We start from the raw sequence: 24935 nt of genomic DNA, 5'->3' as shown, positions 1-24935 counted from the left end.
TATGACCCAGTGACCTTACGTGCAACCCCCCTATACATATAAAACAGACAAAAAAATAGACAATAACAGTACAAAAATAATATTCACTGAACGTTTCCTAGTCAAGTACTCTTTTCAAGAGAGAATTAGATTTAGCTCCTTGGGCTAACGGAATCAAGGGATATGGGGAAAAAGCAGGAATGGGGTACTGATTTTGGATGATCAACCATGATCATATTGAATGGTGGTGCTGGCTCGAAGGGCCGAATGACCTACTCCTATTTTCTATGCTTCTAAGTGTCTTTTACGAGTTCGATCAAAAGGCCTGTGCCTGTAGTGTATGACTGAAATAGATATATTGTTGGGCTTACTGGTTTACAAGTGCAGCGTGCTTGATCTGACAGCTGCGAAGCGCCTTTACCTGATGCAACATGATGGGGGGGGAGGTTAGTGCTGAGGGATCAGCTCAGCGTTGACATCTGCTGACCGGCTTGGTGCTTACTCCTGGCTGGAGGCAGAGGGCGCACAGGCTGAGAGTTCGCCTGTTAACCTGCCTTTGTGCAATCCCCACCCATCTGCCCCAGAGCAACAAGAGAGTGGGCGGGGGAGGCGGAGCACTTCGCAAACAAGGGAGGCTGGCAAAAACACTCTGATCTTTATCTCTAGACGTTTTGTTGGGCTGAGAAAATGTGTCAGTGCCAGCAGAACTGGGGCTTACTGCTCTGCAGCAGCTTCATGGGTAGTGATGACACTAAACATTGCCACCTTTGTGCCTGTTACTAAATGCTGATTCGTGGGCTTTTTTCCCTTCCCCTCCTTGTAACACTGGACCCTGGAGCAGCAAAACACATTCTGAGCCCCGGAGGGCTTTAAAAAAAAAAAAAGTTATTTGCACCAAATGACAGCTGAAAGCTGAGGGACTTTTTGGTAGATCTTGAGTGCGATTGGCTTTTGTTTTTTTTTTGTGTACATGTACTTTGCAAAAAGATGGCGACAAGAGGAGGCGGCGGATACCCCATGAACCCGGGGAGCCCGATGAATGTAGCGCTGGGGATGAACCCCATGAATCCGGCGGCAGGACAAGGGGGCAGAGTGCCCATGAATCTGCAGCAGCAGTCTCCAGTCTTCCGCGCTGTGGGGCCCGGCGGCGCTTACCCCGTGAGTATCGACCGCAACTTCAGCAACTTTCCAACTTCTCTCTCTCTCTCTCTACGGTTCCTTTCATCTCGTTTGTTTTTATTGCATGAAATCGATTTAAAACTGCCCCCCTCCCTCAATATCCCCCACAGTATCATACCTAACCCAAAACACAGAATGGTCAAAATATGCAATTAATTGATATATCATTGCTGTAATTTCATAATCTGCTTTTAATTGTTGCAAAATTAATTTTGCATCACGTTTGAGCTTGCATTTAATTGCTTTTTGGTGTTTTTTTGGGGAGGGTTTATTTGCTCTGGGCACGTGTAAGACAATAGGAAGAGCTCTTAAACTTGTTTTTTTTTTAATTTTGGGAAAGTGTTTTCTGTGGCCGGGGACCGATGGTGAGTGTGGAGGGTTGTGGACGGACCCCGGGCAGAGAAGTCAGGAACTTGGCCTTCAAGCCGCCCCCGCTGCAGTTTGCAATGTGCGCGTTTCTTTTCCGCCTTTGCCTTTACTTCCGCGTTGCTGCTGAAAGGGTTTGTTGACAGGAGCAGCGATCCGCGGCCCGGCTCCCAGCCTAGAGCGGCACCGCTGTCCTGGGACCCCCCCCCCCACACACACACACACACACACACACACACACACACACAGACCTCGCAACAGCCCAGAGCACCACCACTGTCACGGGACCCGCACACACTCACCCTGCCCGCAACAACCCCACTCCCAGCCCGGAGCGGTCCCATTACTGTCCCGGGACACACACAGACCCCGCCCGCTGCGGCCACAACAGCTCCACGCAAACCCCTCCCCAGTACATGGTGCCTGACTAACCGAGGGGAAGCACATGAGCGCCATCACATGCTTCGTATTACAGCGTCGGAGAGCTCAAAGTAGAGCCGGCGGGCGGGGGGACACAGGAGGCTGTAGATGTTGGAAGTGAGGTGTCTCAAGTGAGCATTGGTTGGAAATGGGGTGTCACTAGAGACGAGATGTGGGAATCCGGGAATACGGGTAGTGGGGTTGCACAATAGACCACATTGGGGGTGGGGGGGGAGGAAGAGACACGAGATGCTGGAGGAGGGAGACATGAGAGACGACATTCAATCTGGTTGGAGGGAGGGACAAGAGACTAGGTGTTGGAAGCAGGAGACACAAGAGACTAGATGCTGGAGGGAGACAGACACCATGGATTGTAGATGCTGGAAGTTGGTTGGTAGGGTGGGGGGTGGTGGTGGTGCTGAGGATGGAGAGCCAGAGGGACAGTCAACATTTTTTGGGTTGAGATTCTGCATCAGGACTGAGAGTATCAAGGGGAGATGACCAGAAAAAAACTGGGAAGGGGGGGAGAGGGGTGAGGCAGTGGCTGGCAAGTGATAGAAAGAACCAGGTGAGGAGGGAGATGATGGGCAGATGGAGTTGGGTGGGGGAGTCAGAAGACAGTGGATGTGCATATTGGTATTGGTTTATCATTGTCGTGTGTGCAGTGAAAAGCATTGTTTTTTACAGGCTATTCAGGCAAATTATACCATTGATGAGTTTGATCGAGCTATACACAAGCACACAGGAGGCGCCAGAAGGGAAAGGATAATATAGACACAAAAAGCTGGAGTGACTCAGCAGGACAGGCAGCATCTCTGGAGACAAGGAATGGGTGATGTTTCGGGTCGAGACCCTTCTTCAGACTGCATCAGTGAAGAAGGGTCTCGACCCGAAACGTCATCCATTCCTTCTCCCCAGAGATGCTGCCCGTCCCGCTGAGTTACTCCAGCATTTTTTATCTATCTTCGGTTTAAACCAGCATCTGCAGATCCTTCCTACACAGAAAGGATAATATGTTTCAGCTAAAAAAAAAGTGCAGATAACAGAATCCATTCAACAGGCGTATGGAGTTTTCCTGTCGAAGAATAGCATGCTGATCTGGTCGCCCCATTACTGGACGATTGTGGAGTCTGAAAAGGGTGCAGAGAAGGTATCCTAGAATGCAGCCTGGGTTATGGGGTATTAGGTACAGGGAGAGATTGGACAGACTCTGGGCTGTAACCGGATAGATTGGGAGATCAGGAATATATCCTTGGGATATGAGAGCACCTTTGAAGAGTCTGATAACACAGAGGAAGTAGCTGTTCTTGAATCTGGCGGTACGTGTTTTCAAGGTTTTGCCTTCATTATTCCCCTTTCTCCCCGACGGGCATGAGAAAGGGGAATAATTAGGGTGTAAGTAGTCCCAGATTAATTTGATTGTTTTCCCAAGAGGAGCCTGTGCTGTAAATGAAGTGATGGAGTTGAGAATGGTTTGCGTGATGGATTGGGTTGTGTCCACAACTCTCTGCAGTTTCTTGGCAGTGTATTGGCTGTATCAAGCTGTGTTGCATCCTGATAAATTCTAGGACAGATACCAAAGAGGAAAAGAAAACAAATGCCGCAGATCGAGGCGGGGAGGGTGGAGATAGAGACAAGGGCTGGAGGGTGATAAATGCAACTCGATAAGGAAGGGAAGATGTGGGGATGGAATCAGTGGGGGAGGAGATAGAACAGGGAGCTGTAGTGTGTGACTGATGGGCATAGAGTTATACAGTGTGGAAACAGGCCCTTCTGCCCAACTTGCCCACACTGGCCAACATGTCCCAGCTACACTAGTCCCACCTGCCAGCATTTGGACCATATCCTTCCAAACCTGTCGCATCCATGTGCCTGTCTAACTGCTTCTTAAATGTTGGGATAGTCCCTGTCTCAACTACTTCCTCTGGCAGCTTGTTCCGTAGATCCACCACCCTTTGTGTGAAAATGTTAACCCTCAGATTCCTATTAAATCTTTTCCCCTTCACCTTAAACCTCTGGTCCTCGATTCACCGACTGTGCATCTACCCAATCTATTCCTCTTCCTCCTCTAGATGGAACTAGGTGGGTGATTAGAATTAAACCGTGAAAGTGGGTGGGGGAGGCGGGGGGACCAGGAGAAGAGAGACAGATGCACAAGCAGTGTGGGATAGCACTGGAATATTCAATGTTGGTATTCTGTTGTAGATGGCAGGGAATTATATAGGAGCATGGAATCAGGAATAGAGGGAGGCAGTCTGAACTGGACAAGCTTTTTACTATAGATAGACACAAAATGCTGGAGTAACTCAGCGGGACAGGCAGCATCTCTGGAGAGAAGGAATGGATGACGTTTTGGGTTTAGACTTTTTTTTGGAGTCCCATTCCCTGAAGACCTTCTTAGCTTTACAAATGAGCCTGCACTCCACCACATACCAAACATGGTATACGAGACAAAGCAACCTTACTCCATACATCCAATCGACAAATGTGATCTATAATTAATGGCAATGAAACAGATACCATAATTGGTAAAATGACCTCACCATCAACAGTATAGATGGAGGATAATGTTCTCAATTTCAAATGTTCTAAAAACATTTACATACACGGATGATACCACTAACCAAAGTGAAATACGCCAGGACATCTGGAACCGAATCTACAAAGCCAGGAACATCTGCAGGAGTTTAAAGCATAGTTTAGAAATCATTAATATTTAGCACAGAAACCAAGACGGAAATGACCAGAGTTGTACACTATCTACACATCTCTATAGTGCAGCTTGGCCCATGGATGCCCTTGACATTGTGAAGAGTGTTTTTGATTTGCTGGGCTTCTTTCTGGCCACCATCTGATCTTTAGACCTGGATTCTGTTTTCAGGTTCCTGTGGAGCTGTTACCTTGCCCTCAAGGAATGGTCGGCCTTCCAATCCACGAGCATCTTGCATTTGCATTGAATTTACTTCTCGAACTTTCGGTCATTCTCATCAAACCAGCATCAACATAGAAAAATGCAGTTTATTTAATCTAATGAAGATATTGCACATTTACAGTATAGACTCCAATCACCAATGAGAGGCATGACATCCCTTGCTCACTGCTGGTGCTGGTGTCTCTCAGTAGAGAAGCCAAGGATCTCTTCAGAGTAGTCGATCATGGTGTATTACATTGCTAGCTGATCATGATGGATATTGCAGCTCTTGTTGTCTGGGCTTTAACACACTGTTTGAGGGGGAAGAGCAATCTTTGTGAGAAAATTGACCTTGTAACATTTCTGTTACTATTTAGGGGTCAGGTTGATGGGGATAACAGAGTAGTTTAGGCACAAAACGCTGGAGTAACTCAGTGGGACAGGCAACATTTCTGGAGAGAACGAATGGGTGACGTTTCAGGCCGAGACCCTTTTTCGGTCTGAAGAAGGGCCTCGACCTGAAATGTCACCCATTCCTTCTCTCCAGAGATGCTGCCTGTCCCGCTGAGTTACTCCAGCTTTTTGTGTCTAGTTTGGGTAATGAGCGGTACCCATCATGGCATGGCAGATGTGAACAACTTTGCGGACCCTCTCCAGGACAATGATATAATCCAATGGGTGCTATTGCATGGACTGGGAATGTACCGTGAGGTATTTTAATCCCTATGACAGAATAACGTGTTGGTTATAACATGACCAGTCTTCAGGCTCTTGTTAGTTTAGTTTAGAGATACAGCGTGGAATCTGGCCCTTCGGCCCACTGGGTCCACGCAGGCCAGCAATTCCCGCACACGAACACTATCCCACACACACTAGGGACAATTTACAATTATACCAAGCCAATTAACCTCTAAACCTGTATGTCTTTGGAGTGTGGGAGGAAACTGGAGCTTCTCAGAGAAAACCCACGAAGGTCATGGGGAGATCGTACAAACTCCGCACAGACAGCACAGATCGAACATGGGTCTCTTGCGCTGTAAGGTAGCGACTCTACTGCCGTGCCGCCCAAGTTAGTGTTGGAGTTGGCCTTCCAGCTCTTTCCATGTCAATCATGTTCTGCCAAACAGTTTGTCTTTTCTATCCCTCACATTAAAGTCGCCACTGCACATCTGTTTGGTGCACAAACATTCATGGTCCGACCTTACGGAACTCCAAGAACAGAAATGACCCTATAAAGGAAAGAGAGAGAGTTAATGTCGACTGGAAGGAACAAAGACCACCTCAACCACAATTCTGTCCCATGATTTGAGCACACTTAACTCCATCTGCAGCAGTCTCTTTGGTTCCACTTTGCTGCCACTTTGACCAGCAAGAGGTCAGAAAGACAATATCTCAATTAAGAAGCAAAACAAAACCTCCAGAGCAGGTGGTATCCCTGCAAAACCCTCCCGAGATGGCGACTCAATTAGATGCTCTCAACGATGGGAAGTGATGTGCATGTGATGCACTGGGCTAAGTCCAAAACAAGGCTGTATCATCGCTCCATGCCTCCTCTCTATTTAGTTAATTTTATTGTCATGTGTACCGAGATACAGTGAAAAGACTTGTTACAATAGACAATAGGTGCAGGAGTAGGCCATTCGGCCCTTCGAGCCAGCACCACCATTCAATGTGATCGCGGCTGATCATCCCCAATCAGTACCCCGATCCTGCCTTCTCCCCATATCCCCTGACTTTGCTATTTTTAAGAGCCCTATCTAGCTCTCTCTTGAAAGTATCCAGAGAACCGCCTTCCACCGCCCTCTGCAGCAGAGAATTCCACAGACTCAAAACTCTCTGTGAGAAAAAGTGTTTCCTCATTTCCGTTCTAAATGGCTTACCGCTTATTCGTAAACTGTAGTCGCTGGTTCTGGACTCCCCCAACATCAGGAACATGTTTCCTGCCTCTAGCGTGTTCAAACTCTTAATAATCTGATATGTTTCAATAAGATTACTTCTCATCCTTCTAAACTCCAGTGTGTACAAGCCCAGCCGCTCCATTCTTTCAGCATATGACAGTCCCGCCATCCCGGGAATTAACCTTGTAAACCTACGCTGCACTCCCTCAATGGCAAGAATGTCCTTCTTCAAATTAGGGGACCAAAACTGCACATAATACTCCAGGTGTGGTATGTGGTTGCGTGCTATCCAGTCAGCGGAAAGACTATACATGATTACAATCAAGCCATCCACTGTGTACAGGTACAGGATAAAGGGAATACCGTTTAGTGTAAAATAAAGTCCAGTAAAGTCCAATTAAAGATATTCCGAGGGTCTCCAGTAAGGTAGAGGGTGGTGCAGGCGCGCTCTCTAGTTGTTGATAGGATTTCCTCCAGGTGCTCCGGTTTCCACCCACATCCCAAAGACTGGCAGATTTGTATGTTAACTGGTCTCTATATATTGGCCCCCAGGGTATGCATGAGAAAGTGGGATAATGTAGAACTGGTGTGAATGGGTGATCAATTTTCGGCGTGGGCTGAAATGCCTGTTTCCATGTTGTATCGTTCATAAAAGCAGAAATACAAGAGTGATAGGACAAGTGAATTATAGGGAGAGGAGATGACAGGAGAGATGAATTAAAGGGCTAAATGATTTAGGATGGAGGTAGATTATAGAGTCAGGACTTAGAACTGAATTATAGGACACAGAGTTCCTGTGCACCACTTCTCGCTGTGTATGTGTGCTGTACTAAGATTCTATATGCTATTTTTTGGCATTAGTCTTATATTATTTGTCCTCTGAAAATCGTGCATTCTACTTAATTCGTCTTTTTTTAAATGAATTCTTTACGGTTTTGAAATTGATACGTATTATTCCCACAACTTGTGTTATTCAAAGCACTTTGCTATTCTGTCCCCTATTATTGACTTAGCTGCTGAAATAAGGCTAAGTGGTCCTTTTAATTTCATGATTTTTTTTTTTGTTTTTGTTCCTACATGCCTATATTTCTGAAGAGCCAGCAGCTCAGAATTCATGAGTCAGAAAATAAATGACTGAATAGAGATGTAGGGCCTATTATTAAGAACATGTTGAATACATTATAGCAAAATTATGGTGCCATTGAGCAACTTCCATTTAAGGGGCTTTTTTTTATCGGCACATGGATGTGAAGGGAATGGAGGGCCATGGATCATGTGAAGGCAGATGAGATTAATTTATTTTGGCATCATGTTCGGCACAGAAATTGTGGGACGAAGGGCATGTTCTTTTGCTGTACTGTTCTATGTGAAGTGAGGAGTATGGATCAGGTTGTATATCAGTTGAATTGTAGATACAAAACTCCATGAAAAGTCAAGAGGGTTGAGATACTCCATTTGAATTGTGAGAGTGGTGGGGAGATAGATGCCTTCAGCAGTGCTTACATACATTATTGATGGCTCATCTCTGTGTAGTTGGTGTCTTTTCCCCCTGTGGCCACATCCCACAAACCTGGTTTATTCAGACATCCTTGTCGGCGTCAACACGTGGCGACGCTTGTATACTGACGAGGCTGTATGCAAAACAAAGCATTTCACTACCCAGCTAGGTACGAGTGACAATAAAGTTTCATTAATTCATTCATCCCAGAAACCTGGATGCTAAGTTCATTGTGGCAGTGAATTACCCCCAGTGTGGGTCGGTAGTAGGTGAATCACGAGGAAATGCCACGATGGCCGTGAGAGAGAATCGTCTGCAGGGATGGAAATGGGAAGATGGGAGCTGGCCTAATGTGGGTCTAATGGCTTCCTCCCTCCATTTTGTGCAAGCATCACCGTGGAAAAAATCTTGGATAGTGAGAACAGGATTTTACTGTCTGCCTCACAGCGTGTGAACACCAGCCCAGTGACTCAAGATGTTGGCTCCACGACCGGAACTGGAGATTGTGGTTGGATACCGCATTGGAGAAGTACTGGGACTGAGCGAGACTCAGATTAACAGGATCTGTGTGAGATCTAGAAGATCCGTCCAATGCTGACGTAAGCATAAAGATGTTCCAGGTCTTCATTTTCAAGGCACAAGAGACCTGGTGTTAAACATAACTCACAATTTCTGTAATGTGGACCTGTGATAGTGGGTGGCTTTGAACTAAAACCTAGAGAATGTAAAAAAGGACCTTCATAAAAAGATTCAATGTATACCCTTATTGAAGACTACCCATTTGTACTCTCATGGATTAGTTAGTTTAGTTTATTATTCTCTCCTGTACCAAGGTACAGTGAAACGCGTTTTTGCTGCGTGCTATCCAGTCAGTGAAAAGGCTATGCATGATTACAATCAAGCTGTCCACAGTGTACAGATGCAGGATAATGGGGATCATCTTTAGTGCAAGATAAAGTGCAGTTAAAATAGTTTGAAGGCCTTCAATGAGGTAGATGGTAGGCCATGACTACTTTCTAGCTGTTGGTCGGATGGTCCAGTTGCCTAATAACAACTGGGAAGGAGCTGTCGCTGAATCTGGCCTGCCTTCTCTCCATATCCCCTGACTCCGCTGTCTTTAAGAGCCCTATCTAGCTCTCCCTTGAAAGTATCCAGAGAACCGGCCTCCACTGCCCTCTGAGGCAGAGAATTCCTTACTCACAACTCTCTGTGAGAAAAAGTGGGAGAGGGAATAAGAGGCAATGTCCAGGGTGAGACTGGTTATGTCTATTGATGATGCTGCTGACCTTGCCGAGGTAGCGTGAAGTGTAGATGGAGTCAATGGAAGGGAGGTTGGTTTGTGTGATGGTCTGGGCTGTGTCCAATAGGCTGCTATTTCTTGGCTTTGTTAATGATGGGATCTGACAGCGGTGTGATTACCTGACATAATGGGAAGGCTGTGGACAGAAAGACCTTGCGCTTTCACTTTTACCTGGCACATCGATAAGCAGGTTATCAACTGGAATGTGTGCATGTTATTTTTGCCAACGCTCTACATTTTTTCTTATTCCTCTTCTTATCCCCAGCGCCCGGGAATGGTGCCGGGATCTCGGATGGGAATGTCGGGGATGCAGATGGGCATGCCCGCTGGGCCGTCCTTCATGGGGAGCTCGGCCATGAGACCAGGTATTCCACAACCGATGATGGACCCGTTTCGCAAGCGCATGCTCACTCAGCAGCAGCCCCCTCAGATGATGCAGAACCGAGCGAGACGGTAAGTTCTGCGCGTCCCCGCGTACCGAACCACTAAACGCTCATTCAGTCCCTGCAGAGACGGCAGCCAAGTTTCCTAGGATGAATCACACATTCCAGGAAGGTTTGAGCTTCGTTGCCACGTCTCTGCCTAAGCTCCCCCTGATCTCCGAATTGGCTGCTACAATTGGCCTCAGCATCTCCAAGTGAGGGAGGAGAGTACTGGCAATGGTGTGTGTTCCTGACTGGAGGCCAGCAATCCTTGCAAGATATACATGTGTGGCACCAAGCCCACCGGTGCTGTGCAGCCTGCTGTGATATATAATGTCAAGACTTGCATTCGCTTATCAAGTATCTATACATGGCCAACTGGGAGATCGATCGAAACCCTGGAGACTCTGCCCACGGGTAGCGTCAATGCCTGCACAGGGAGGAGACAAAGTTAATAATAATGTGGTCAAGACAAGGAACTCCATGTCTCATTTGCCCAAGTTAATCTAAGAGCAGGTTGCACTGATTTCATTTTGTGTGCTTGTGTGTGTGTGTGAGAATTTGCAGGAGGGAAATTTGCGTGAGCTGCTACATTTGCCGAGTTTATCTCTGCCCGCGGCACATATATGACCTTGGGCTTAATGACCCATGCCTTGGCATTGGTAATGGAGTTTTGCTGATACTGGTATGATGGTGCAGCAGTACAGTTACACCTTGCAGTGCCTGAGACCCGGGTTCAATGACTACGGGTGCTGTCTGTACGGAGTTTGTATGTTCTCCCCATGACCGCGTGGGTTTTCTCCGGGATCTTCGGTTTCCTCCCACACGTGAAAGACATACAGGTTTGTGGGTTAATTGGCTTCAGTATAATTGTAAGCTGTCCCTAGTGTGTGCAGGATAGTGTAAGTGTGTGACGATTGCTGGTCGGCGCGGACTCGGTGGGCCGACGATTGCTGGTATCTCTAAAGTAAACTACAGGTACAATGCGTGCTAACAGTGAGTTGTCAGCAGTGATGATACTTCCTTTATTTGTTAATTAGTGGCCACAGGAAGAAAGAAGAAACAATCTTTCCTGAACCATAATTAGGATACTCACCATATGTGCACTGGCTTTTTTCCCTTGTTGTTACAAAGCCATACAAAGCTCTGGCAGTTTAATAATCTAAAGGACCAGGACTACTAGAACTGTTGTTGGCACCATGTTTTCTCCTCGCCCCTCTTTCCTCCCTCCCCTTCCCAATCTCGGGATTCTGCCAATCTCTGCAATTATTACATTGAGCAGTAGCAGATCTGGCAATGATGCTCCCTGTACCTTTGCCCTTGGTGAGCCAACCCTGCAGGTTTGAAGGCGATATTTAGACGGAGATGAATTAAACGTGGCGTTTTTCAGCAAAGATAGTGTCCTAAACTGTGCTGACTCCACACAGACATCACCAGGTTAATATTCCAGTTTTGTCAGAGTAACTAGCAATTAACAATCACCTTTAGAATCACCGTCACGCCAGAGACCTGCGTGCGATCCTGACCTCTGGTGATGTCTGTGTGGAGTCTGCACGTTCTCCCTGTGACCAAATTGGTTTCCGCCGAGTGTTCCCACATCCCAAAGACATCCGGGTTTAATTGTCCTCTGTAAAATTGCCCTTAGTGTGTAAGGAGTGAATGCAAAAGATTGGACAACACAGAACTCCAAAGATGTGCAGGTTAGACACAAAATGCTGGAGTAACTCAGCGGTATAGGCAGCATCTCTGAAGAGAAGGAATAGATGTTTCAGGTCGAGGAAGGAGTTAAACCAGCATTTGTATCTATCTTTAGTGTAAACCAGCATTTGTATCTATCTTTAGTGTAAACCAGCATCTGCAGTTCCTTCCTGCATGTTTCTAGGTTAATTGGCTTTGGTAGAAATTGTAAAGTGTTCCTAGTGTGTAGATAGCTAGTGTACGCGGATCGCTGGTCAGTGCAGACCCGGTGGGCCGAAGGGCCTGTTTCCAAGCTGTATCTCTAAACTAAACTAAACTTGTGTGAACAGATGATCGATGGTTAATGTGGGCCAAAAGGCCTGTTTCCATTCTGTATCTCTAAACTAAATTAAATTGCCTGCATTATATTTTATAAATTGTAGTGAATAGCAATGTTTGTCTCAGTTTTCACATTTCATGAAATTGAGCCTGCATGAACGTACATCATAGTATTCTGACCCTCTGGGTTTCAAAATTGCTCATGGTCTTCTCCCCTTCCCAGTCAATTTTCAACAAAACTCCCCACAACTCTGCCTAAGAAAATTGAAATTATCATTAAAACTGTTGTTTCAGACAACTTTCAGAATTTTTGAGGGACTAAAAGGTGGATGGGGGTTGGGAACAAATTACACAGGTGAGCCCACATTTTGAGCATTATGTTCAGTTTTGGGCACCGTGTTATAGGAAAGATGTTGTCAAGCTGGATTTATGTTGCCAGAACGTGAGGGCCTGAGCTAAATGGGGGAGGGGGAGGGGAGGGGGGAAGGGGGGGGGGGGGATCACAACTGATCATAATAGTAAGCACGAACACCAGGTCCCTAAGCTAAATTCATTATTTATGTGCACACAAACGTTTGTGCTAATAGATTTTGAAAGGCCTCAGAGTAATTTATAACCTACATGTGTAGATATGTTCCGTTGATGTTTAAAGAGCATGCAGTTAATCTTCAATTCGAATTGCCATCTAACAATGTCCTTTCTTTACCTGCAGTGTGAAGAGACGGAAGATGGCTGACAAAATTCTACCACAAAGGGCAAGTGTTTGATATTGCTGGGTTTTTTTTAGATTTACTTCTTAATTATTGCCTGGAGTGTAAAGTGTTTCACCAGAAGAATGTTCTGCGTGCCTCAATCAGCAGCTTAGCAACTGACCAACTGATCTCACTGCAAGAATATATTCCAGGTGTACAAATTATTTCAATGCCAAATGCTTATCAATAATTCTTCCAGAACCAGGGATCAAAGGTATCAAAGGTATTTTATTAGTCACATTCACATACACCCAGGTGTAGTGAAGTGAAATGCTTTTTGCCATTTTGCAGCACACAAAAAAAAGAATACAGACATAACACCAATAAGAGTCTTAAACACAAAGAACATCCCCCCACAGTGGTTTCCATTATGAGGGAAGGCACAAAGTCCAGTCCCCAACCCCAGTTCACCCATAGTCGGGCCTATTGAGGCATCCACAGTTGCCTCTACGGAGGCCCGATGTTCCAGGCCGTTCTCGCCGGGTGATGTTGCTCCGGCGTCGGGAGAGTCCTCCCAGCGGCTTGGGAACCCTGGAACGACCGCTTCCGTACTGGAGGCCGCAGCTTCCGAAGCCAACAAGGCCTCGCCGGTTGGATTCAAGATTCAAGATAGATTTAATTGTCACATGTGCCAGATGGCACAGTGAAATGAAATTCCCATACAGCCATACAATAAAAATAAAAATAAAGGACACAACACACTATAGAATTTAACATAAAACATCCCCACACAGCAGAATCAAAGTTTCCCCATTGTGTGGGAAGGCACCAAAGTCAGTCTCTTCCTCCACTGTTCCCCGTGGTCAGGGCCTCCCCAAGCCCTCCGCAGTTGCAGCTACGGGCGGCCCGATGTCCAGGACTCCACAACTGGAGTCATCTAGAGATCCCAGGCTCCCAGTGTAAAGTTCAGCGCTGCCGCCCGCAGCTGGCCGCTCCACAGTCCCGCAGCTCCGCGATGTTTACCCTGGTGGTTCTTCAGCTCACCGGAGCTCCAGCGCGGCGACCCGGGCAAGGCATCGCCCGCTCCGCGATAGCGCTCCAGCGCTGTGCCGCCGCCGAAGCCGAGGTTCTGGGCGGTCCCCGACGGGAAACGCCGCTCCAGGCCCGCTGGTAGGCCGCGAGGACGGGTCGAAGCTGCAGCCCGGAGAAAAGCTGCCTCTCCGACCAGGTAGGGACCCTGAAAGGTAGTTTTTTCTACGTTTTAATTTTATTTTAAATTTTGAGAAATTAATTCCGTATGAGGGAATGTGTTTCTTAGTTATGCACATTTTCTTCATGAAAATTATGTTTAAACAAAAAAGTCCCACAATGATTGTGGAACTAACTTCCTAATGAAGATATTTATGTGCCCAGTTAACTTTTTATAAATTGTGTCCTTTCTTGTGAAATTAACGTAGCCCCTTTACTGTAATATATTTTTGTTACAAAAAGAAAATAATCATTCGGTATTCACCCTTCCAAAAAAACTTTTGGAATATTAATAGCCCTTTAATAAATCTACTCTTCTTCTTATCTGTTTGAATCTCCAGTCACACAGGACTGTCCTTATGATTAGGTTTAAATCTCAAATTTCTGGTGAATCTGCATTGCATGGTGACTTTAATGTCTATTCAACATGGGGCACCATGATGTAGTCTAACTATTGCCCTGTTTAAATTCATGACTCCCTGCGTGTTTGTAATCAGCAATCCAAAATGGGCATCTTAAAAACAATTGTGGATGTAATCCTTTGGTTTTTAGAGAAAATCCCCATATTTTCTTTGGTGTGAGGCTTGGAAGGAATGTAGCAAATTCAGCATGAAGTGTTCATAAAATATCAAGTGAATGTTGTGGAAAATGATTATGATTTAAGTTTTGCATCTTGCTGAAACTAGAAGTGACAGTGTAACCTTGTATGGCCACAGTAAACCAAATGCCTCCTAGATAATAAAACAAAAAGGAAGGTAACTGTAGTGGATTTCCTTCTATCTTAGTTTTTAGACAACCATCATGGAAAAGGCCCACTGAGTCCACACTAACTTTGGCCTGTTCACACCAGCAATCCCACTTTCCCATCCAATCCCTACACATGCGGGGCAATTTTTACAGAGGCCAAAAAATCTACAAAACCGCACGTCTTTGGGATGTGGGAGGAAACCGGAGCTCCCGGAGGAAACCTGCACGGTCACAGAGAACGTGCAAACTCAGGATCAGGATAGAACCCGTGTCTCTTGAGCTGTGAGGCAGCAGCTCTACCACCTGCACCACTGCGATGTCCAGATTAAGCCCAGAGCTGATGTTTTGTTGCCTTTTTAATTTTCAGATCAGAGAGCTCGTTCCTGAATCCCAGGCATACATGGATCTCTTGGCCTTCGAGCGCAAACTGGATCAAACTATTATGAGGAAACGGCTGGAGATTCAAGAGTCCATGAAGAAACCCTTAATGGTACAGCTCTCGGAAATGCAATTAATGAGTGTTGGGTGTCGGTGATTTAAGCCACTGTTATTCAGTATTCGCTAAAACATAATTCTCACTTTTAAATATCCATTCTTCTTTGGCAATGTGCCTCAGACATCAGTAGTGTTCAGTGAAACAGGCTGCAAAACAAACACCACTATCTTTTTTTTAGTTATTTAACGTTTAAACTTTCCGCTGGATGGAACGCATTCCAGTAAATTCAGTGCCCTCCATAATGTTTGGGGCAAAGACCCATCATTTATTTATTTGCCTCTGTACTCCACAAGTTGAGATTTGTAATTAAAAAAAAATCACATGTGGTTAAAGTGCACATTGTCAGATTTTATTAAAGGGTATTTTTATACATTTTGGTTTCACCATGTAGAAATTCCAGTTTATACATAGTCCCCCCCATTTCAGGGCACCATAATGTTTGGGACTTCACAGGTGTTTGTAATTGCTCAGGTGTGTTTAATTGCCTCCTTAATGCAGGTATAAGAGTGCTCTCAGCACCTAGTCTTTCCTCCAGTCTTTCCATCACCTTTGTATAAACATTGCTGTAATTTTGACATGGTGAAACCAAAATGTATAAAATTGGCCTTTATTAAAATCTGACAATGTGCACTTTAATCACGTGATCTTTTTCTATTACAAATCTCAAATTGTAGAGTACAGAGGCAAATCAATAAATGATGGGTCTTTGTCCCAAGCATTATGGGGGGCACAGTACATCCTTCCATTGTGGCAGACAAGTGTTAGAGGTGAATGTGAGGGGGTTATAAGTCTGAGACCAGATTCCTTTCCAATTTGTATCTGGTCACTACGGAGGTCTGGTTTCATGGTTGCCTCCGTGCTTTAGGTGGTTAGGGCTGTGGACCTACTGAGTGGATTAGGTACATTGTTACTACTTGAGTGGAGGATAAAGAGTCATGAGACAATCACAAACTGGTCAAGGCATCCTCAAGGACTCATTGACCAAAAACATCCCATTGCCTTGCAACAAATGGCCAGCCTTGTTGAATATTGTCAGGGGCATAAGAATTAAATGTTTCATTCAAATTAAAATTCAGGTTGCAAATAACATTCTGATTCTGTTCTGAGTTTGCAAATGGAAAATCAAAGGTATGATTTCTTATAGGATCTGAATGTACAGTGTCATCAGATCACTTTTGTTAAAGGAAGATATAAAGGGCGGCATGGTGGCGCAGCGGTAGAGTTGCTGCCTTACAGCGCTTGCAGTGTCAGAGAACCGGGTTCGATCCGGACCACGGTTGCTGTCTGTACGGAGTTTGAACGTTCTCCACGTGACCTGTGTGGGTTTACTCTGAGATCTTCGGTTTCCTCCCACACTCCAAAGACGTGCTTTTGTAGGTTGATTGACTTGGTGTATGTGCAAATTGTCCCTCGTGTGTGTAGGATAGTGTTAATGTGTGCGGGGATCGCTGGTTGGTGCGGACTCGGTGGGCCAAAGGGCCTGTTTCTCTAAACTAAACTAAATAGGTCACCATGCTTTTAAATTGGCCTGTCATTGTCGTCTGACTAGAAGACTCTGATTTGCTCAGATTGTATGGGGTTCTTGAAGATTTTTCAGCTTTTTAGTGTAATTGATCTCTTTCGGTCTTTGCCTTGAAGAGTTAAGCAGTAGGCCGCAAATGGAGAAAATTGACGGAAAATGTATGAATTCCTCAAAGACTGTGGATGGATAGGACAGGTTTGGAGGGATATGGGCCAAACGCGGGCAGGTGGGACTAGTGCAGCTGGGACATGTTGGCCGGTGTGGGAAAGTTAGGCCGAAGGGCCAGTTTGCATGCTGCATCACTCTATGACTTCATACAGGTGTCTGGGCAAGGATTCACAGGTGTCCATGTTTGGAGAGCTTGTGAACCTCTCATTACTTTCTTCATTTCAGCAAAAACGCAAACTGAGGATCTACATCTCAAATACTTTCACCCCGGCCAAGGCGGAGGGTGAGGAGGGAGAGACAGTGGCGTCGTGGGAGCTTCGGGTCGAAGGAAAGCTGCTCGATGACGTAAGTTGTATTTGAAGCTCTCTGTACCCGGTGCACCGTTATATTCACTAATCGTCTCATCTTCGACAAAGGCAAATGCAATGTTAAGATGGAAAATCAACTTGCTTTCAATAATTACCAGGAGGCAGTACTTTTTTGAATGATTGCCCGAGAAGAGCTAATCAAGAGAATTGTACTACAGTACTCTTTTTTATATATAGGCATTAATTTTTATTTTTTTTTAAACATCATTTAAGTAGTACAGTGGCGCAGATAATAGACCTGCTATCTTGCTGCACCAGAGACCTAAGTTCGACCATGACATCAGCTGCTGTCTGTGGTTTTTACGTTCTCATGACCACTTCAGGTGCTCCGGTTTCCTCCCCCATCCCAAAGACGTGCTGGGTTATAGGTCAATTGGCCTCTGTAAAATTGACCCTAATATACAGGGAGTGGTTGAGAAACTGGGATAACACTAAAGTAACGTTAACGGATGGTCTGTGTGGACTCAATGGGTCGAAAGGGCCTGTTTCCATGCTGTATCTATAAATGTAATTATATCTGGCGAATTCACTAAAGTTCATGTGTCACAGCCTGGCAGGAGGAAGCCTTCAGATTTGTAGAGAGAACATGACAGATCATTGACAATTTATGATCAGGGATTGTTAAAGTTGGTGAGATAATGATTGCTAAATAATGAGATGGGCCCAGAGATTTTTATGCTGTTCAAACAATAGAACTATGCAGTTTCCTTCCACCTTCAAGCATGGGGTCAAAGTTCAGCAGGTCACGGCTCTCAAATACACTTCCAGGTACTGCTTAAATCTGATGAGATGTTGTGCCTCTCCCACCTTGCCTGGCAGTGAGTTTCACATCCCATCCACCCTCTGGGTGAAAAGATTATTCCTCATATCTCCCCCAATGCTTCAACCAATTACTTTAAATCTATGACCCCTTGATTTTGGTTCCAGAGCAGAGGAAAATTCCCCTCTGTTATTGGGCTTCTGAATGGCCTTTCCATAAGCTCAGCTACTGTCTGATTCACCTCTACCCCATTACAGACATTGGACCTTGTGTATGGAATGGATGCTCTACAATGTTAAGAACTATATCCTGCATTCTGCATCTTCCTCTTTGTTATATCTAGTGTACTTGAATTTGATTGCATTTATGTTCAGTATACCTGGTCTGTTTGGATAGAATACAAAACAAGGTTTTTCGCATACTACTCTTTTATAAATGTTTAATATATATTTGTATAGATTTATTTTAAAGTATAAATACACACACGCACAAACACACGTGTGTGTATTTAATATGTACACTTTTTCATTTATTATGTTGTCTGCAGAGTACTCCCCAATCTGACCGTTCTGTCCTGGGCCTCCTCCATTGTCAGAGTGAGGCCCAGCTCAAATTGGAGGAACAGCACCTCATATTTCGCTTGGGTAGTTTTGCATCCCAGCGGTATGAACATTGACTTCTTTAACTTCAGATAGCCCTTGCTTTCTCTCTCCATCCCCTCCCCCTTCCCAGTTCTCCCACCAGTTTTACAGTCTCCGCCTACGTTCTATCTTAGTCCCGCCCCCTCCCCCGACATCAGTCTGAAGAAGGGTCTCGACCCGAAACGCCGCCCATTCCTTCACTCCAGAAATGCTGCCTCACCCGCTGAGTTACTCCAGCAATTTTGTGTCTACCTTTGATTTAAACCAGCATCTGCAGTTCTTTCTTATACATATTCTGTTGTGCTGCTGCAAGTAAGAATTTCATTGTTCTGTCTGGGACATATGACAATAAAAACATTCTTGACTATGTAAATCGTCTGTATTCTTTCCAATTCTAAAATGTTGAATGGAAGTGAAAGACTTATTGAAACTAAGTGTATTGGATTGATGAGTATAACGTCACACAGAGTGGAGTTGCAGCACTATCTCTGCATGGACATGCAGTGTAGCACATCAAAGCTGCAGGGTCACCTTCCATCTGGTAATTATGTGTTAATTGTCTGGCGCCTTGTGCTCCTTACTTTGGCATTGCCAAGCATGGAATGCAGACAGTCAAAGTGGCTAAATTCTGTTGCTATCCTTTCATCAAGCGGGGTTGGATGAAGGTTAGTAGCGGGTTCCGTCTCTCGAGCAGTTTGCCCGTTTTTACGCGAGAGTCGGTTTCACTAATACTGCAATTTCCCTTTTCCAGCCTGGGAAAGTAAAGAGGAAGTTCTCGTCCTTTTTCAAGAGTTTGGTCATCGAGCTGGACAAAGACCTGTATGGTCCAGACAATCACTTGGTGGAGGTGAGTTAATGAATAAGTTCAATAATGAGGTGTGCCCATTGTGCCGACCCCTCTTATGTCCTCGGGTCAGGCAGCATCTGTGGAGGGAATGGATAGATAATGTTTCGGGTCAGGATAGAGTCTGAAGAAGGGTCCTGACCCAAAACGTTATCTATCCATTACCTCCACAGATGCTGCCTGACCCACTACGTTCCTCCAGCACTTTGTGCTTTGCTCGAGATTCCAGCATCTGCACTTTCTTGCGTCTCCTCTTTTGTCCCTTTCAGTCACGCGACAAACGGCTGTGGAGAGCAAGTCAATGAACATTGTAGCGACTGAGATTGATAGATTATTAATTAGTAAAGGTTTAGTCAGGGGTTATGGGGAGAAGGCAGGAGAATGGTGTCGAGAGGGAAAGATAGATCAGCCACGACTGAATGGTGGAATAGACTTACCTTGGACGGGTGGGGGGGAGAAGGAAGGAAAAAGGGAGGAGGAGGAGCCCGAGGGTTAAGGAAGGGGAAGAGACAGCAAGGGCTAGCAAAACTGGGAGAATTCAACGTTCATGCCATCCGGACGCAAGCAACCCAGGCGGAATATGAGGTGCTGTTCCTCCAATTTCCGGTGTTGCTCACTCTGGCAATGGAGGAGACCCAGGACAGAGAGGTCTGATTGGGAATGGGAGGGGGAGTTGAAGTGCTGAGCCACCGGGAGTTCAGGTAGGTTATTGCGAAACGATCGCCCAACCTCCGCTTAGTCTCCCCGATGTAAATCAACTGACATCTGAGTAGACTGTGGAGTAGACTTGATGGGCTAATTCTGCATACAATAGACTCCAATCCCGTCGCTCAGGAGATGTGTGCTGTCAAAAACTAGTGAACTATATGTAAAGTCTGGCAACTTCAAACTTAAACTTATCCGTTGAGCAAATGCAAAGCAGAGGCATTCTTCAGAGTAATCACCATAAAAGTAGGAAACATGATATCACCACACAGCCAGATAAACCATTTGGACATCAGGAGTTGTTTTTAATTCGACAGGCAGCTACTCCCTAGCCTTTGTACAGACATCTGCTGCATGTATTTTTTATATGCATGTCTTAACGTGACATATTTCAGAGAGTTCTATGTGATGACTTACACCCGAATCGTTTAGCTCAACCAGCATTACTAGGCACAGCCTGCAAATGTATTTGAACGCTTCAGCTTCTTTAAGTTGGCTGCTCCCGTCTGCTCCTGTTGTGGGAATAGGGAACAGCTTCAAGGTGTTGCTACATCCCTGCTTTTCGTTCCCTCAGAAGATCAGATGTACTCAAATTATTATTGCACGGCAGTGTTGACAGCACCAGGCTCGGCGAAACATCGCCTTTGTTGAGATATGTCAATCTGCAGTACGTTCCCCCCTTTGCAGAGATTGCCATACAGCTTCCTGGATGACTAACGCCCGTTCATTCACTGGATGTTTTGCATTTTGGCCTCTTGCATATCCTGTGCAGGCAAATTCTTCGGTCCAAATTGTGGACGGGATGGTGGCGCAGCGGTAGAGCTGCTACCCCACAGCGCCAGAGACCCGGGTTCAATCCTGACCTCGGGTGCTGCCCTTTTGGAGTTTGCACATTCTCCCTTCTCCCTTTTGGTGGGGTCTTTTTCTGGGTGCTCCGCCTTCCTCCCACACTCTAAAGACGTGCAGGTTTCTAGGTTAATTGGCTTTCTGTAAGTTGTCCCTAATGTGTAAAGTGCGATAACACAGAATAGAAACATAGAAAATAGGTGCAGGAGTAGGCCATTCGGCCCTTCGAGCTTGCACAGCCATTCGATAGGATCATGGCTGATCATCCAACTCGGTATCCCATCCCTGCCTTCTCTCCATACCCCCTGATCCCTTTAGCCACAAGGGCCACATCTAACTCCCTCTTAAATATAGCCAATGAACTGTCCTCAGCTACCTTCTGTGGCAGAGAATTCCACAGATTCACCACTCTCTGTGTAAAAAATGATTTTCTCATCTCAGTCCTAAAAGACTTCCCTCTTATCCTTAAACTGTGACCCCTAGTTCTGGACTTCCCCAACATTGGGAATAATCTTCCTGCATCTAGCCTGTCCAACCCCTTAAGAATTTTGTAAGTTTCTATAAGATCCCCCCTCAATCTTCTAAATTCTAGCGTGTACAAGCCGAGTCTATCCAGTCTTTCTTCATATGAAAGTCCTGCCATCCCAGGAATCAGTCTGCTGAACCTTCTCTGTACCCCCTCTATGGCAAGAATGTCTTTCCTCAGATTAGGAGACCAAAACTGTACGCAATACTCCAGGTGTGGTCTCACCAAGTATGTGAACGGGTGATCGATGGTCAGTATGGGCTCGTAGGGCCAAAAGGCCTGTTCCTCTGCTATATCTGTAAACTAAACTAAAATGTACACAAAGGGATTATGAAGACCATTGAACCCCATCAGAAACCATTAACAGACTTCGAGACATTTATCTTTTGCCAGGTCTTTTCATGTCTAATCCTCGCACAAAAATTATTTTGACATCATACATGATCTTATTTCAATACTGCAACATCATGAGGTGTGCACCATTCAGTTGTCCAGCTGCAGTAGGTTGTGCCGTGGGGGCTGGTGTCTCAGTGCCTCCAGATCTGCTTTTCGCCCACCCGATAATCTTCATCAGTCATAGCAGTAGAATTAGGCCATTAAATCATGGCTGGTATATCGTTGCCTCTCAACCCCATCCTCCTGCCTTCTCCACATAACTCCTGATATTCTTACGACACAAGAATCTGTCAATCTCCATTTAAAAATACCCATTGACTTGGCCTCCACAGCCGTCTGTGGCAATGAATTCCACAGATTCACCACCCTCTGACTAAAGAAATTCCTCCTCATCTCCTTCCTAAACGTACGTCCTTTTATTCTGAGGCTATGGCCTCTGGTCCTAGACTTTCCCACTAGTGAAAACATCCTCTCCGCATCCACTCTGTCCAGGCCATTCACTATTCGTTAAGTTGTGTCTTGGTCCTAAACAACCTTAACAGCCTCGATCCCCTTCCATCATGTGGAATTTCCTCCTTTTAACCCCGTGATCGGCAGTTACAACTTGGGCAAATTTGATCCTCTCCTTTGGGATGCTTGCACACCTCTATCTGTCTGTCACCCTTTGTCTCCCAAGTTCCCTGGGTTCCAAATTAAGACAGAGTCACACAGCACAGAAACAGGCCCTTCCATCCAACATGCCCCTGTTGACCAAGATCCCCCATCTACACTAGTCCCACCTGCCTGCATTTAGCCCAAATCCCTAAAAAACCTTTCCTATGACTTGTTCCCCTGTCCAAATATCTTTTAAATGGTGTTACTGTATCTGCCTCAGCCACTCCTCTGGTAGCTCGTTCCATATACCCACCGCCCAACTGTGAGGAAACAGTTGCTCCTCAAGATCCTTATTAAATCTTTACCCTCTCACTTTGAACCTAAGTCCTCATGTTCCTGATTCCCCTACTCCTGGTAAAAAAGACTCGGTGCATTCACCCTGTTCTTCCCCCTCATGATTTTGTACATGTAAGATCACCCTCGGCTTCCTGCACTCCAAGGAGTAAAGTCCTGGCCTACCCAACCTCTCCCTGTAGCTCAGCCCCTTGAGTCCCGGCAACGGGAGAGGAAGAAGGCTGGGGGAGGACACGGACAGGAAAGTGAACAGAGTGATGAGTAAGTGAAAATCAAACGAGCGGTAGATGCTAAAGAGAAAATGCCAGGAACATTCAGCAGGTCAGGCAGTATCTGTGGAAAGAGAAATATTTGATGTTCCCTGAGACGCAAGGCACTGCAGATGCTGGAATCTTGAGCAAAACACAAAGTGCTGGAGGAACTCCTTGGGTTAGCCAGCATCTCTCGAAGGAATGGACAGGCGACGCTTTGGGTTGGGGCTCTTTAGACTGACGGAGGGAGGGGAAAGGTGGAAAATAGAGGTGGAGGTGGAGCAAAGCCTGGCAAGTGACAGGTGGATACAGGTGAGAGGGGCCCGAGGGGTGAGGGGGGGGGGGGGGGGGGGGGGGGGGGAGGGGGAGGGATTGGCAGATGGGTGGAGTAGGTGACAAAGGCAAGAGATGAAAAGATAACCAAATGGAGTCCGATAAGGAACAGAGGTGTGAAATGTAAAGCGGGAGGGAGGGATAGGAGTGGAATGGGACGGGGAATGGGAAAGAGATGGGATAAAAGGGGATTATAGGTCCCGGGGGGGGGGGGGGGGGGGGGGGGGGGGTGGGGTGTTTCGGCCTGGAATCCTTTGTCAGTCAAGATCAGCTATGATCTTGTCAATAAGTTTAAGAGCCTACATGTCATCTTCTGTTTGTTAACTTGTAACCTTTCTTCAAATTCCACTCTTTCTCCAATATGTTGTTTGTTCTTCATGATTGCTCCTTTCCCTCATAGCTATTGCTTATTCCCTGTCAAACTATCGGGATGTTTTAGTTGTTAATGGAATCCTATAAAAACATGGGTTATATTGACGGACAGTTAGTTATATTTTGAGTAGGTTCCTCCACAGCCCTTTGACCGCGTTAATTAAACTGCCTGCGGAGAAAGTGGTCTGTCTGAGGAGTCAGAGGGCTGGCAACTTGTTCACTCCAAGCGCAGGCTCGGCGATCGTTTCGCTGAACATCTCCTCAGTCGGCCTAAACCTACCTGATCTCCCAGTTGCTCAGCACTTTAAAGGGCCTGTCCCACTTTCACGACCTATGCCGTGTTTGCCCTTGACTCGTACTCACAGCCAGGGCCGGCGTTAAGCCGATTTGACCGATTGCTCCCAATTGGGCCCCGCGCCTAACGGGGGCCCCGCACTAATGTTCAGTATTTCGTACGGAAATACGAATCCTCTTTGTTAAATAAAGATTTTTTTAAATTCGCCATCCGGATTTTTTTTAAACGAACATGCATAACAACCGCTGCACTGCTATTATACACAAACGATTTGTTAACTAGTGCTGTTAGCACTTCTTAACGATAAGTAGTTAACACCTTGTTATGCGATGTCATGAATCTGCATCTATCCGCATTCCTCAGTAAATGTTATAGTGTTTTGAACAAGTATTAATGACGCCGTGTTTCTTTGAATAAAATTCACGCGGCGTCATTAATACTTATTTAAAACACAATTACATTTACTGAGGAATGTAGATCGATGACACGTTGAGAATTTCATTTAACTCACCATCATGAGTGAGGGCCCCGGACCGCGAGAAGGGGCTTCTTCCTGGTGTGCAGGTTAGTCATTCACCTACCGACCCACGTTGTGTCTCTCTGTCTTTTGCTCACTCCCTCCCTCCCTCTTTCTCTCGCGCTCTCTCTCCCGCTCCCCGTCTCGTCTCTCTCTAGCTCTCCTACTCCCTCTCTATCACCCTGTCCCCTCAGCATTCCCGGAATCATTGATGTTTAGCGGTAGACAAAAATGCTGGAGAAACTCAGCTGGTGAGGCATTCGCCTGGCCC

The 24935-nt window shown here is 45.8% G+C and overlaps 1 protein-coding gene across 1 annotated transcript in view; it reads left to right on the top strand.

The window, feature by feature from the left end:
- Positions 1-571: 571 nt before the first annotated feature.
- The window catches only part of smarcd2 (SWI/SNF related, matrix associated, actin dependent regulator of chromatin, subfamily d, member 2), a 42517-nt gene continuing 18153 nt past the window's right edge, over positions 572-24935 (top strand). Inside the window, exons 1-6 of the mRNA XM_033035349.1 lie at positions 572-1137; positions 9817-10004; positions 12702-12744; positions 15044-15166; positions 17088-17207; positions 19383-19478. Coding sequence (XP_032891240.1) covers positions 967-1137; positions 9817-10004; positions 12702-12744; positions 15044-15166; positions 17088-17207; positions 19383-19478 — 741 coding nt within the window. The 5' untranslated portion in view covers positions 572-966. The remainder of the gene's footprint in view (positions 1138-9816; positions 10005-12701; positions 12745-15043; positions 15167-17087; positions 17208-19382; positions 19479-24935) is intronic.

The sequence above is a fragment of the Amblyraja radiata genome, chromosome 16, assembly GCF_010909765.2.
Source record: "Amblyraja radiata isolate CabotCenter1 chromosome 16, sAmbRad1.1.pri, whole genome shotgun sequence".
NCBI lineage: Eukaryota > Metazoa > Chordata > Chondrichthyes > Rajiformes > Rajidae > Amblyraja > Amblyraja radiata.
This window is presented reverse-complemented; position numbering and strand designations above follow the sequence as displayed.